General features: G+C 45.5%; 1 protein-coding gene across 2 annotated transcripts; it reads right to left on the reverse strand.

The window, feature by feature from the left end:
- Window positions 1-290: 290 nt before the first annotated feature.
- Window positions 291-10,485, reverse strand: MAPRE1 (microtubule associated protein RP/EB family member 1). Of its 2 annotated transcripts, none has more exons than XM_074843019.1 (7): window positions 10,419-10,485; window positions 9,554-9,677; window positions 6,754-6,899; window positions 5,251-5,455; window positions 4,772-4,881; window positions 3,920-4,072; window positions 291-3,544 (listed from the first exon to the last, which is right to left on the reverse strand). In XM_074843019.1, exons 2-7 carry the CDS (start codon window positions 9,672-9,674, stop codon window positions 3,488-3,490), a joined length of 792 nt encoding a protein of 263 aa, XP_074699120.1. In that variant the 5' UTR covers window positions 9,675-9,677; window positions 10,419-10,485; the 3' UTR covers window positions 291-3,487. The 2 variants fall into 2 exon arrangements, with proteins under 2 accessions (XP_074699120.1, XP_074699119.1); XM_074843018.1 differs by lacking the exon at window positions 10,419-10,485 and adding an exon at window positions 9,927-10,076.
- Between the last annotated feature and the right edge of the window lie 1,094 nt (window positions 10,486-11,579).

The raw sequence follows: 11,579 nt of genomic DNA on the forward strand, positions 1-11,579 counted from the left end.
CAGCCCCTGCGGTAACAGCCCACACGTGAGCCCCACACAACCACCCCCTCTATTCCTGCAGGGTCTGCAAAGCCACCGTACAGGCCTCATTCGGTTTCCACACCGACTTGCAAAAAATTCCTTTCTCTTGTGAGTAGATTCCAGCCTTATCCTTGGAAGGATGTTCTAAGAAAGAAGAACACCCGCTCCTGAAGGACAGACCCGTTCCTGTGAACGGACATTCGACCAGACTACGAGATAACCGAGTGCTCAAGCAGCCACATTAAATAGCGATAGGATACAACAGCAAGTAAGTTCTCGGCCTTTATTTGAAGGCTTTTAACAGTTACAGTAAGAATTGTCATTGCAAACCAGGAATTTTTAAAAAATTCAACAATAAAAGTTAAAAAAACCATCCACAAGTCCACCTGCAAGTAAGACATGTTGGTACAGAAAGGAGATGTGAGCTTTTGCTTCTTCCATTCTGTTCGTTTTTCAAATATCTGACAGAACTAAGATACTAAGAAAGGTCGGCTGCTATCGGAATTGTTCCGGCAGGTGAGCATTTCATATTCAACAGCATATACTGTACCAGTGTAACAGAGGAGCTAGGTTAAGTCTATGGGTTTGAGTTGGGCTGATTGTTGTTTTCTTCCCAAAAAGGACATTAAAAAAAACCACATTACGCCAAGATCTCTATAACATAGTCATAAGGTGACTACATGAGTTTGTCCCCATTCTATTTGTAACTCGTCTTGGTAGCAAAGGAGTGATGTAAGCAATCGGAAACGTTAGCAGCGTTGGACTTACAGAACTGCAGTTTCAATTTAGTTTTACAATGCACGTCCACACATCCAACAGTCTCACACGGCGCACTAGCAGTATCTCTGACTCATCCTCCTCTTCACATAAAAGGGCATTTGCTTGCTGTGCTAACAGAGACCAACAGAGACCACCTGGGTGCTGCAGTTCCACACACACAATCCTGTTCAAAAGAGCCTTGAAGCAACCAGGTCCCAGTGCGCAACGGGACTGCAAAGAGCAGACACCCAAGTCCCCTTCAAATTCAGCCACATGCTATTGCCTCCTTCTGCTTTGAGTTGCTGGAATAATGGAATATTTAGAGTCGAAAAAATATGCTTCCGACCTCAAAGCAAGTAATGGTGAAGAAGATTTTATGTGCATCAACACCTCCGTTCTACGTCTGCACCTCTGCAGCCCACCACAGCTCGGCAGCGCCAGCAGTGCCTGTTCTGGAGAACAAGGCACCCCCAGAGCACGCGGGGGCAGGGGGTGCTCAGCTCGAGATAGAGGCCCTGCAGGGGACACTTCCAATTTCAAGGTCAGATCCCTCACACGAGCTCGGCTCTGAAGATGCTGCTCTGTGCACACGCCTGTGACATTTCAGTAACGTTTCAGCCTGTCTATGAAACACACTTCAAATGAAACAAATCAACTAAGTTTAGTCAGTCTGCTCAGAGAGCCTGCTGACAGAGGCAGTTAACACCTGATTTGTTAGTAACCAATAACCAGTGTTTTAGCAGTTTTAAAACACTTTAAACACACTTAAAAGTCATGTGACAGCACTCCTGATATACAGCCCCATCTCACACCCTTGGAGGGAGGAAGCCAACAATACACTCCCATTTCCTCCATTGGTGGGAGGGAAAAAAAGATTTAAAAAAACCCCCAGACTCAAGCAATGGCTTCCCCCAGCACGCTCCAAACAAAGTTTCACCATCACTGCTGCCCAAGTTCGCAGTAACTACGACTGGGGCTGGAGAAGGGAAGCTGAGACTCCAGGTCCTGCAAGCTTCTCCACGAACACTATCAGGAACTTTAGCTTTGCCTAATCGGGTCTGAAAGCATGAGAGACTCCAGTAGACAGGACACTCTTGAAATACAGAACTTTATTTAGAAACTGCTTAAAATAGAAAAACCCTGTCAAGAAAAATCCAAGTCAAATATGATTTCTCGATAAAATGGAGTTTTAGGGCAACAAAAGTCTAAAAGGCCACAAGAGAAATAGCACCACTGCAATTTTAAACAATGGCTAGATACTTGCATTTTTGGCATTCACTGAATTTGGGTTTTTCTCTGAATTTCACAAAGATTCATGCACTACACAACAATTACCATAAAATGCTCTCCTACACACATTTTAGGACAAGCTACCACCAGAAACAAATGAATACAAGCACAACAGGACTGATCAATCTCAGTAGTGAAGGGGGATCAGAAGTCTTGCAGGATCTTGCCAAACACAACAGTAATGAGGGGCATGAGAGCAAAAAAGGACAGTTAAGGAAAGTACTTTAAATATTAATATTTAAGTTAGTCTCAGTACTGTATTTTCTGCAATAACATTAGCTCTGTTAGCCAGCATCTTTTAGTTTTTACCCCAGAAGACTACTGAACTGGCAATTATTATTATTCGATATGACCTGGTTTGAAAAGGAAAAAAAAAAGACAGAAAAATCATCCTCCTCATGTGCTCAATTCACTTTCATTCTAAGATAGTTGCACAGTGCAAGTCCTGTTACAACTATTGGATTTGACCAGCATTCCTTGGGATGGGAAAGGGAAAAGAACAAGTGAGAGACCAAAAAGTATACCAACAAAAATAAAAAGAAATGGGACAAATAGAAACAAGAGCCAGGAAGGAAAATTACTTCTGAAGAACATTTTCGGCAGTAAGACTGGATGCCCTTTGCTTTTTTTTTTTTTGTTTTTCTTACAGAAAACACAGTACATTTTGGCAAAGTCATTAGCCACAATGCCATAGAACAGGCTTTAGCACTCTTCAAGGTAATTTATGTGTCTCAGCTGTTCATACTCCCTCTAATCTTGTGACAGGCAACGTTAAGGCCTATTTCATCGAGAACTAATCACTTAGTAAGCAGCTTTACACAGGAATGGAGTTTTGTTTTAATAGCCCCTTTTGAGCACTTGCTGACAGTGAGATTGCCACGCAAGGCCTCTCAGGCAGCAGTGAATGGAGTTAAACAAACGTCTACCCCAATACGAAGCACATAAAATCTCCTGTCACATTACTTCAATTTGGCATATGGAAGCATATTTTAAATACTCTTAAGGCATTTTATTATAATTTCTGTGCTGCAACTTCACATTAACTCAATCTTTCTGTGAGTCAGAGTCTTTAATTTCTCTACTACACACCACCTTAGATACGAAGAGTCTTCCCACAAACCAGTGTTTTACCAGCAAACCATTCTGCAACAAGTTCCAAATATTCAGCCTCTTGCTCCCTAAATATACCACCTCGATGTGAATACTGCTCTGCTACAAAGTGAGAAAGAGCTCCTAACTCAAACCCACTGTAAAAGTGAAACTTCCGCAAAGTGCACTTTAAGAAGAGGTACTTTTTTGCTTATGAAAAGAAACCAGTGAGTCCTCTAAGAATAAAGTGGAGTATTTTACAGTTAAGCACATGATCTGGGGCAAAGAATTCTGATGTTGCTGCTCTGCTGGTACAGTATGTGGTCTGTTAATACTCTTCTTGTTCCTCCTGCGGTGCTCCTTCGTCAGGTATCACAAAGCCTTCCTGAAGGGGAATAAAACAAGTGCTTTAATGAACATCTGATGTCAAACCAGTTCCCGACTACTCTGTATGCCTTTTTTTTAAAGCTTTACTTAGGATAGATACCCTTAAGTCACCATTTACAGTGTCAAGATATATTACCAGAAGAGTTATTTTCCTCATCTTTGATCTATTTGTTACATACTCTTCATAAAAGGCTAACCTTGTTTGCTGCCTGACTGTAATTACGTTATCTGTTCCTTTACTACAGGAAAAAGCGAGACTATAAACCTAAAGGAAAAAAAAGGTAGAAATAGAGGGAGTCCTGGAAAGCAAACCAGCTTCCAATTACAAGGAGAGGGAGGAACTATGCAATACAATTTATACCAGACTACTTACATCTGTGGCATAAAGAATTTCCACAATCCTCTGCAACACTGGATCATTCTCCCCTTCATTCTCCTGGCAGATCAATTCAATGTTCCTCAATTTGCCAAAGTAGAAGTCTCTCTCCTTCTCCAGATCTTCAACAGTAAGTTTCAATACATTGATCTGCCAAAGGGCATCAATAACAATTTATCCACCAAAGAGAGAATTCAGCAGGATCTATTCAAAAGGCAAGGTCCCCAAAGTTCTCGGAAGGGTGTTAATATGCAAAGTCCTTCAGAAGTAACCAAGATGGGGGGGAAGGGGGACTGCAAGAGGAGGAAAAGGTCTGTTTCTCAAATTGTAATATTATTGCCACAACAAACACCCAGTCTAACACATGCAACACCACTTGGAAATTCTAAAGGCTTACGACATGAAGTCGGTAACACACTAACTGCCTGCAGTCTTCCTCACTAACACATTCTTCCAAGACAACTCTCACGCCGACGGCAGTTTTAGTTGTATTCCATGCAGCATTTCAGGGAAGCAGCAGCTGCTCATAGCTCGGTTGGAATGCTGCGATAGCTGCCACGCAGCTGTGGAAATACTTAAAAACAATGCTATGTGCGACACGGCACACCCGAGGCTTCAGTGTCTGGGTACTCATGTGCTGCAGGAGGGGTTTCGCTCCTGTCAGGAGAGCAAGGCCATTCTAATGAAGGCTTCCCATTAAGGGACTTTAAATGAGCTTACTAGATTCAGATCATTTTCTTCCATCTGCCTGACCCAGTCATTTCATGCTACTAAAAAAAAAAAACCCCAATTCTGCACCTAAATCTGCGAAGCACAGGTCAGCACACAGGGCCATTTCAGTCAACACACCTGCTCAATCAATCCTGCGGATTCCTCGTCCCCCGCAGTCTTTTTGACCATTCCAGAACCAGCTTTTGGAGTTGCTGCAGTCCTCTGTGTAACAATGGGCCTCTGTGGGGCTGCAAGATTAATTCAGTGTTAGTTCCTTGCAGAATATCTTTCTCCCTTCTATAAAGGTACTATCCCCCTTCCAAATATGCTCAGGCATGTAAAAGTTCCTTCCTTTTTCTTGACTCCATATGACACATCCTTTTTTTTTGGCACGTGTTGGCATCAGTCCTTGCCATTTTCTCTTTTTAGAGAAGACTGTTCTTTCTGTAGCCCCCAGATAACCGGGTGCTAGAGGATGACTCCGTGTTTGAAGCCTAGCACCTCTGAACCAAGATGCAAGATACTATAATTTCATACACTAATTTTAAATAGCAACCCAGTCTTATTTTCCCCAGAGTTTTTAATGATCTACATAATCTTTTAACTATTGTCTCTACCTGCACTGCTAGAACTGAGAGATTTCTTGGGTTTGTTCACAACTGGAGCAACAAGGTTTGGTGCTACTGTCTCTTGGCCTTGTCGAGCAGCAACAGGATCATACTCCTTCCCATCATAGTTTGCATCAAAAAATTTTTTGAACCACTGAACAAATTCAAAGTTGTCCTGAAATTTTCCTTTCACTAGTTTGTCCACGGGAATTATCTGGAGGGGGGGAAAAAAAAAAAGTCAAACTCATATTAAGGGTAAAGAGCCTCCCTCTCTCTCTTTACATAAAGTTTTAAAATCAGTGCACTCGGAAGATATGCAAATGTAATTCTTCATCCAGTCTAGAGAAAATCCTCCTTGAACATAACTATGTCAAATAGTAGGATTTTTGCTAATAATTGGAATTAAAAACAAATCATGCATTCACTGTGAGGGTCCAAATGATCTTAAATAATTCTGCAGTGAGGTTTCTGCCACACCAAGCTCCAACACAAAACTTCCTTCTGTAAATCCAGAGCTGGCTCCCCCAGGGCCAGCTGCCACCCGTCGGAACTGCTGGCCACTTTCACAGACTAACACACACAACTGCTACGAGACCCGAACAGCTCCTTTTTAGTAGATTACAGTTACAGTTCCTCTGGAATGAGGAGTATAACTGAAGATTATTAAAAAGATGCAGCAAATTGTGAAGTCTTGTCTGGTGAGCCGAGAGCCCGTGCCCTGGCAGGGGACAGGAGCTGTTATGTGATCGTTTGGCATTTGGGAGCCCAACTGGCTCTCCGGCTCTGGACACCCCCAAGTTACCTCCCTCAGGTGTGTGCTGACGCTGCCGGCCAACACAGAACGAGACGCCTTCTTAAAGGCAGGAGAAACCTTTAACACAGAAATGTTCTGCACCGTACCAGATGAAACCACCCTTCCATAAGCATAACTATCATTGGATCTGAAAAAGTTTTTTCACTGATCTCATTTTCACTAGCTTAAAATTACATATTCTAATACCTGGAGGTATCTAAAAGACATGTAGATGTGGCACTTAGGGACATGGCTTAACGTGATTTGGCAGTGCTGGGTTAACGGTTGGACTCGATCTTAAAGGTCCTTCCCAGCCTAAACGATTCTATCTGCTCGTAAAGAGGAACATGAAATCCTTAGGACCACCATACCAGTAGATTACAGGAACATTCCTGGTACAAAGGTGGTTCAAACAGGAAGGTCAAGTAAACCTTCTCTCATAGAAATTTCAAAATTAGCCTGTGCTACATAAATTGCACAGAATTAAAATGGAAAAATTAATCACAAAGTGCAAGAAAAGAAAACCTAACCTTAGCTGGAGCAAAGCAGACAGCGTCCTAAATCCAGTGAGGACCCCAGTGCAATCCAAAATCAAAACTTCTCAGATTTACAAACCAAAAGCAGACTCTATTCCTAGATTTATTCAGCTCTAAATCTGAAAGTACATTCCATCTACTTTGACATTGGGAGCACAGAGAATCAGTTACAACCCAGCTTACTTTGTCGACACCCATTCGTTTAAAACCTGCTTGTAGAACCTTGAAGTTTTGAATGTACTCATGTTCCAATTTTGCTTGAAACTTCACTTTCTTGAGTGCTACAGAACCTGGGAAGAGCATGTCCATAAACTGACAGTATGCAGCACCTGCCAAAAGAAAAATACAGCACCCAGGGTGAATCAAGTCAGCTCGATAGCCTGTGGAAGTTACTCTTCAGTCAGATCAGCAAACGGACCTGACTCATTCCTCAGCTACACAATCCCTTAAAGGCAACAAGAGCAAGAAAACAGGAACCTTCAGTCTCCCATTTTTTGGTGCAGCATGGCTGTAAATAAGCTTAAGCGAGCTACAGAACCAAACTTCCGGTCTCGTGACTTGAACTCTTATGAAAAGAGCAACCCTGCCTCCATAATTTCAAAAGAAAAAAAGATTCCAATGAGTAATTTAACTTTCTGTTCTTCACAGATATCAGTACAGATCTGAGATGTTACATGTGTCTAACAGGCATGTAATCTGTTAACACTAAACTAGAAAAATAATTATTCTAAAAATTATTCTTAATCATTATTAAAATAGTGACACATTTACTTACTACGAACAGAACCTATACACAATTCAAGGTGCCCTCAAAGGTAAGAGGCCCAATTAAGATGGATTATATTTAAATCAAGCCTTAATCAAAGAACTGAAATAAGATAGTGTTTCTATTAATTTTAAATCCTTCATGTCCTTCAATTCAGCTCTTACTGTAATAAGAGCAAAAGAATGATTCAGTTCAGCCACAAAGAGCACACAATCACCTCCAAAAAAATAGCTTTTGTAGAATAAACACCCCCAACAAAAAGAGATACTTTTAAACTATATCCTCACTCCGCAGTGATGATCTGCAACTGTGTGCCACTGAAAATACAGCTGCAATGTTCCGAGCACTGTTCCCCCTACCAGTATCAACAAACGACGTGCACACAGAGTAAAACAAACAGCACCATGACAAGCTCTTGCGAGTTACCAAAGGCCAAGAAGTAACACATCACAGTGTCGCGCTAAACTACCCTGCTCATCTCAACCACAGGCAGCAAAGTCCTGCAGTGCTCACTTTCTACCAAGGTATTCTGCAGGTCTTTTGGGGCTCCCACTTTCACCTGCAGTACTAGAAGACTGCTGCTCATCCACTGATGCAAATCAAAAAAAAAAAAAAAAAAAATCTTGCTGTTTGATTCCCCACTGTCTTTCAGTTCACTTGCTGAAGAACTCCAATGCTCAACTCAAAAACAGATGACTTGCCAGAAATCAGGGTTTTGCTAACTATTGGTAGTCTGAGCAATAAGCAGGATAAAAAAAACAGAGATCACAGCATAAGCCAAAGGTTATCTTTTGTGCATTTATGCAACCTCAAACTGCTGCTGTCACTACTGCCCTTGCCAAGGGTAGCACAGCAAGCCTGGAAACTCCCATTTCCACATGACAGGGAAAGCCACCTCCATACCTGCAGAGGCACAAAGCATTTTTGCAGACACAGGAAAGGGACATTACTCAGCACATACCACATCAACAGCTCCCAGCCTTTTCCTGAAAACAGGTGAGCTGAAATTCTGCAGAGCCAGCACTAATTATCCTCACTTCTTGAGACAGAGCTCTCGCAGCGTTCAAGACTCACACCAACCCTAAGCAAAACTTCTCAGTGGTATAAATCAACACTGCACACAGGTTAAAAAAACCTATCTGAAAGCGGACAGTGCTTATCATTTCCCTTACTTCTGTGGTTGTAGATCTTTAGTTCATCCTTACAGTTTTTCTCCACCATCTCACTAGACAAAAGCCAGTGCACATACCTGTCAGACGTCTGCTGTAAGCCCCCTACTTCTCCGTAATCTTTGTCAATGTTTCTTTCACAGGCTGTACTGACAGTCCCAAACTTATTTTAAATTTATTCCTCCTTTTATTCCACCTCCAATTTCCATATATCTCATTCTGTGAGCCACACCTTATCTCAAACTCACTGCACGAGCTGCACTTCCACTTTTCGCCAAGTCCCTTTCACCTGCCTGTTGCAGTTATCCAAATCACCATCTTTTACCCACTTGAGTTTTTTTCAGCTCTTACTCCATACATAGACTATTATCTTTCATTCGTTGCTACAAGCCTCCTCCCACACACACACACCTCCCCATGATGACACTTGACTCCATTTCGGTACCACAATCACTTCTCCTTTTCTGCCCACGACTCCATCCGAGACTCAGCTCTGCTAAAGTCGGCTCAAGCCGGAGTCAGCTGGGGTGACGCAGCCTGACGTGCGCCTCTACCACACAGACTCGGAAAGCCCTGAAGGTGAACCCGAGTCACCAGTTCGCCTTCCTCACACCGCTCCTTCTGCCCAGCCTCCCCAAACCCCAAGCAGTCCTCTCCCATAAAAAAAAAAAAAAAAAAAAAAAAAATCACATTTGTTTATGCTGGTTACTACACTGGTAAGACTTACTCTATCCATCAAGATTAATGCTTAATTCCTCATTGGAAAACACCCTCTCCTAAGAGCCTTTTTTTCACATTAACACCCATTCCTTCTTACTGCACCTATGCTGCAGTGAGTCAGAAGAATATGCCCTTTCATTGTACTTACGTTATTAACCACCATTTCAATAAAACTCTAACCACAGCCAGATTATAACAGCGGCTGTGAATCTGCTCAGACCAGGAATTAAGCCAACAGTGTGGCCACAGAGGGCCAGCACAGACAGTTCGGACGGAGCAGCTGTACCTCTACAGAACCGGGGTGCACACCAACGCACACCACCCTCACCTGAGCAGAGCTGTTCGATCTTGGTCAGCGTCAGCTGCAGAGACTCATTGATCCACGCGAGCATGTCATGTCGGCTCAAGTTATCGCTGGTCACTGAAGTAGAATACACATTAACTGCCATTTTCTGAAAGACAGAACCAAAGGCCCAAGTACCACAAACGTTAATGCTGCACGTTTTCACGGCTCGCCAGGCTGCAGCAGAGGCGGTTCCTTCTGAGCCCGAATTCACCACACAACAGCCGAGCGTAACACGATGCACAGGAAACGCGATGAAGCTGTCTGCTGCTAACAGCTGGGAGGACCCTACCTCATCACAACCATAAAGGCCACAGTTTCGTGTTTTTTGAAGAAAAATTACCACCAAGGCACTCACATGGAAACTCAGATGAAAGGAATCACAGCTGCGGCAAGTCATTCATCCCTCTCCTCCACGCCAACCGAGCAGGGCAGAAATACTTCCTGGTCGACCACGGTATCTCTCCAGGGAGAAACACCAAGCGGCCGGTCCCCGCCCAGCCCCGCCGGCACAAAGCGGAGCCGCCGCGCTCGCCGCCCGGCCGCGGAGCCCCGGTGCAGCTGCCGCCGGGCAGGGCCGGCCCCCCTCCCCCGCCGCCGCCGAGCCTTCCCCCCCTCCCCACCACAGCGGGCGCCCCGCTCCGCTCCGCCGCCTCCCTCCGGCGCCCCGCGCCCGCGGAGAGGCGCGGCCGGGCCCTGCAGGCCTCACGCCGGTCTCCTCACAGCCCGCCGGGCGCCAGCTCGCCCGCCCCGCCCCGCCCGGCCCGGCCGCTCCGCGGGCCCCGGCCCGCCTCCCCGCCCGCCGCCCGCCGCCCCGCCACCGCCTCAGCGCCGCGGCCCGGCCCGTTACCTGCCCCGCTCTCGCCCCGTCTCCTCCGCGTTCAAACCGGCCCCGCCCGCCTGCCCGGGGTCACGTCACTCGCACGCTACGCGCTTGCGTCACGTGCACGTCAAGGCGGCGGCCGCGAGCGCCGCTCGTCGGCCCGGGACTGGGCAAAGCGCGCGGGGGCGGAGGGAACGGGGCGGGGGGCGGTTGCTAGGGGGCGGGGAAACCCGCCGCGTTGCTACGGCGAGGCTCCGCCCACCTCGCCCGCGATTGGCGGGGCCGATAAGCCACGCCCACGCCCCCGGGATCCCGCGTGCCCTCGGGGTCTGACGGCTCCGGCGCGAGGACCCGCTATGGCGGCGGCGCCGCCTCAGGCCGCAGCGGCCCCGTCCCGCCCCCCCCCCCCCCCCGTCCCACCTCGTTCCCCCGACCCGTCCCGTCCCGTCCCCCCCCCGCCACAGCCAGGCCTCCTGTCACCCGTCCGCTTTCCCCGGGGCTGCTGTGCCGGGCCTGTCACCTCCAGGGGCAGCTCGTCCCTCGGTAACCCCCCTCTCTTTCACCCCAATTTATCAAACAAGGACTGTCCGGTCATACAGAAATACTGATTTTTAATTAGACGGCGATCAATGGTAAACTGTTGACATGGATCCCCCTTTCTTTCCCACACAAAAATCAGTAAAACTGCGTGGACAAGGCACAGTTTTGTGTTTTTGCGCCCCTGATAAAAAAACATATGAAATGTGTTCAAAAACGATACACTTCTTTTATTCTCAAAAGACTATATAAAAACCCGCAAGACTTCCAACATCAAAAATCCTTAACCTAAAAAAATAGCACCAGGGAGAGTTAGAAACCTTTAAAAAGTATTAAAAAGGCATTTCTGAAATCTACCTCTCCTTACAACATTTTTATAAACACATAATAAAAGGCAGCTCTTACAGGGAAAAATATTTCAAGGAAGACTTGTCTACTACAATTCTTATCAAGTAAGCTTAATGCCAAGACAATTCTCATTCCTCTTTTATCTTTGTTTACTTTCCCCAAGTCCTTTTTTTTTTCCCCGTCTATATTTTCCTTTTGATCAGATAGGAAAGGATGTGAGATCTGGAGTATGAAGTGAGAGATGCCATGGAGTGGAGGTTACGGGTTAGCCCGGTTTAGAAAAATAAAAACCACGAGGGGATC

This window comes from Strix aluco, chromosome 17 (assembly GCF_031877795.1).
Source record: "Strix aluco isolate bStrAlu1 chromosome 17, bStrAlu1.hap1, whole genome shotgun sequence".
Lineage (NCBI taxonomy): Eukaryota > Metazoa > Chordata > Aves > Strigiformes > Strigidae > Strix > Strix aluco.

Coding starts and splice junctions, on each gene's coding strand:
- MAPRE1 (XM_074843018.1), bottom strand. CDS start 9,968: ATGACTTGCCGCAGCTGTGATTCCTTTCATCTGAGTTTCCAT. Junction 5,456..6,753: donor AACGAATGGGTGTCGACAAA/GTAAGCTGGGTT, acceptor CCCCCCCTCCAG/ATAATTCCCGTGGACAAACT. Junction 3,545..3,919: donor AAATTCTTTATGCCACAGAT/GTAAGTAGTCTG, acceptor ATTCCCCTTCAG/GAAGGCTTTGTGATACCTGA.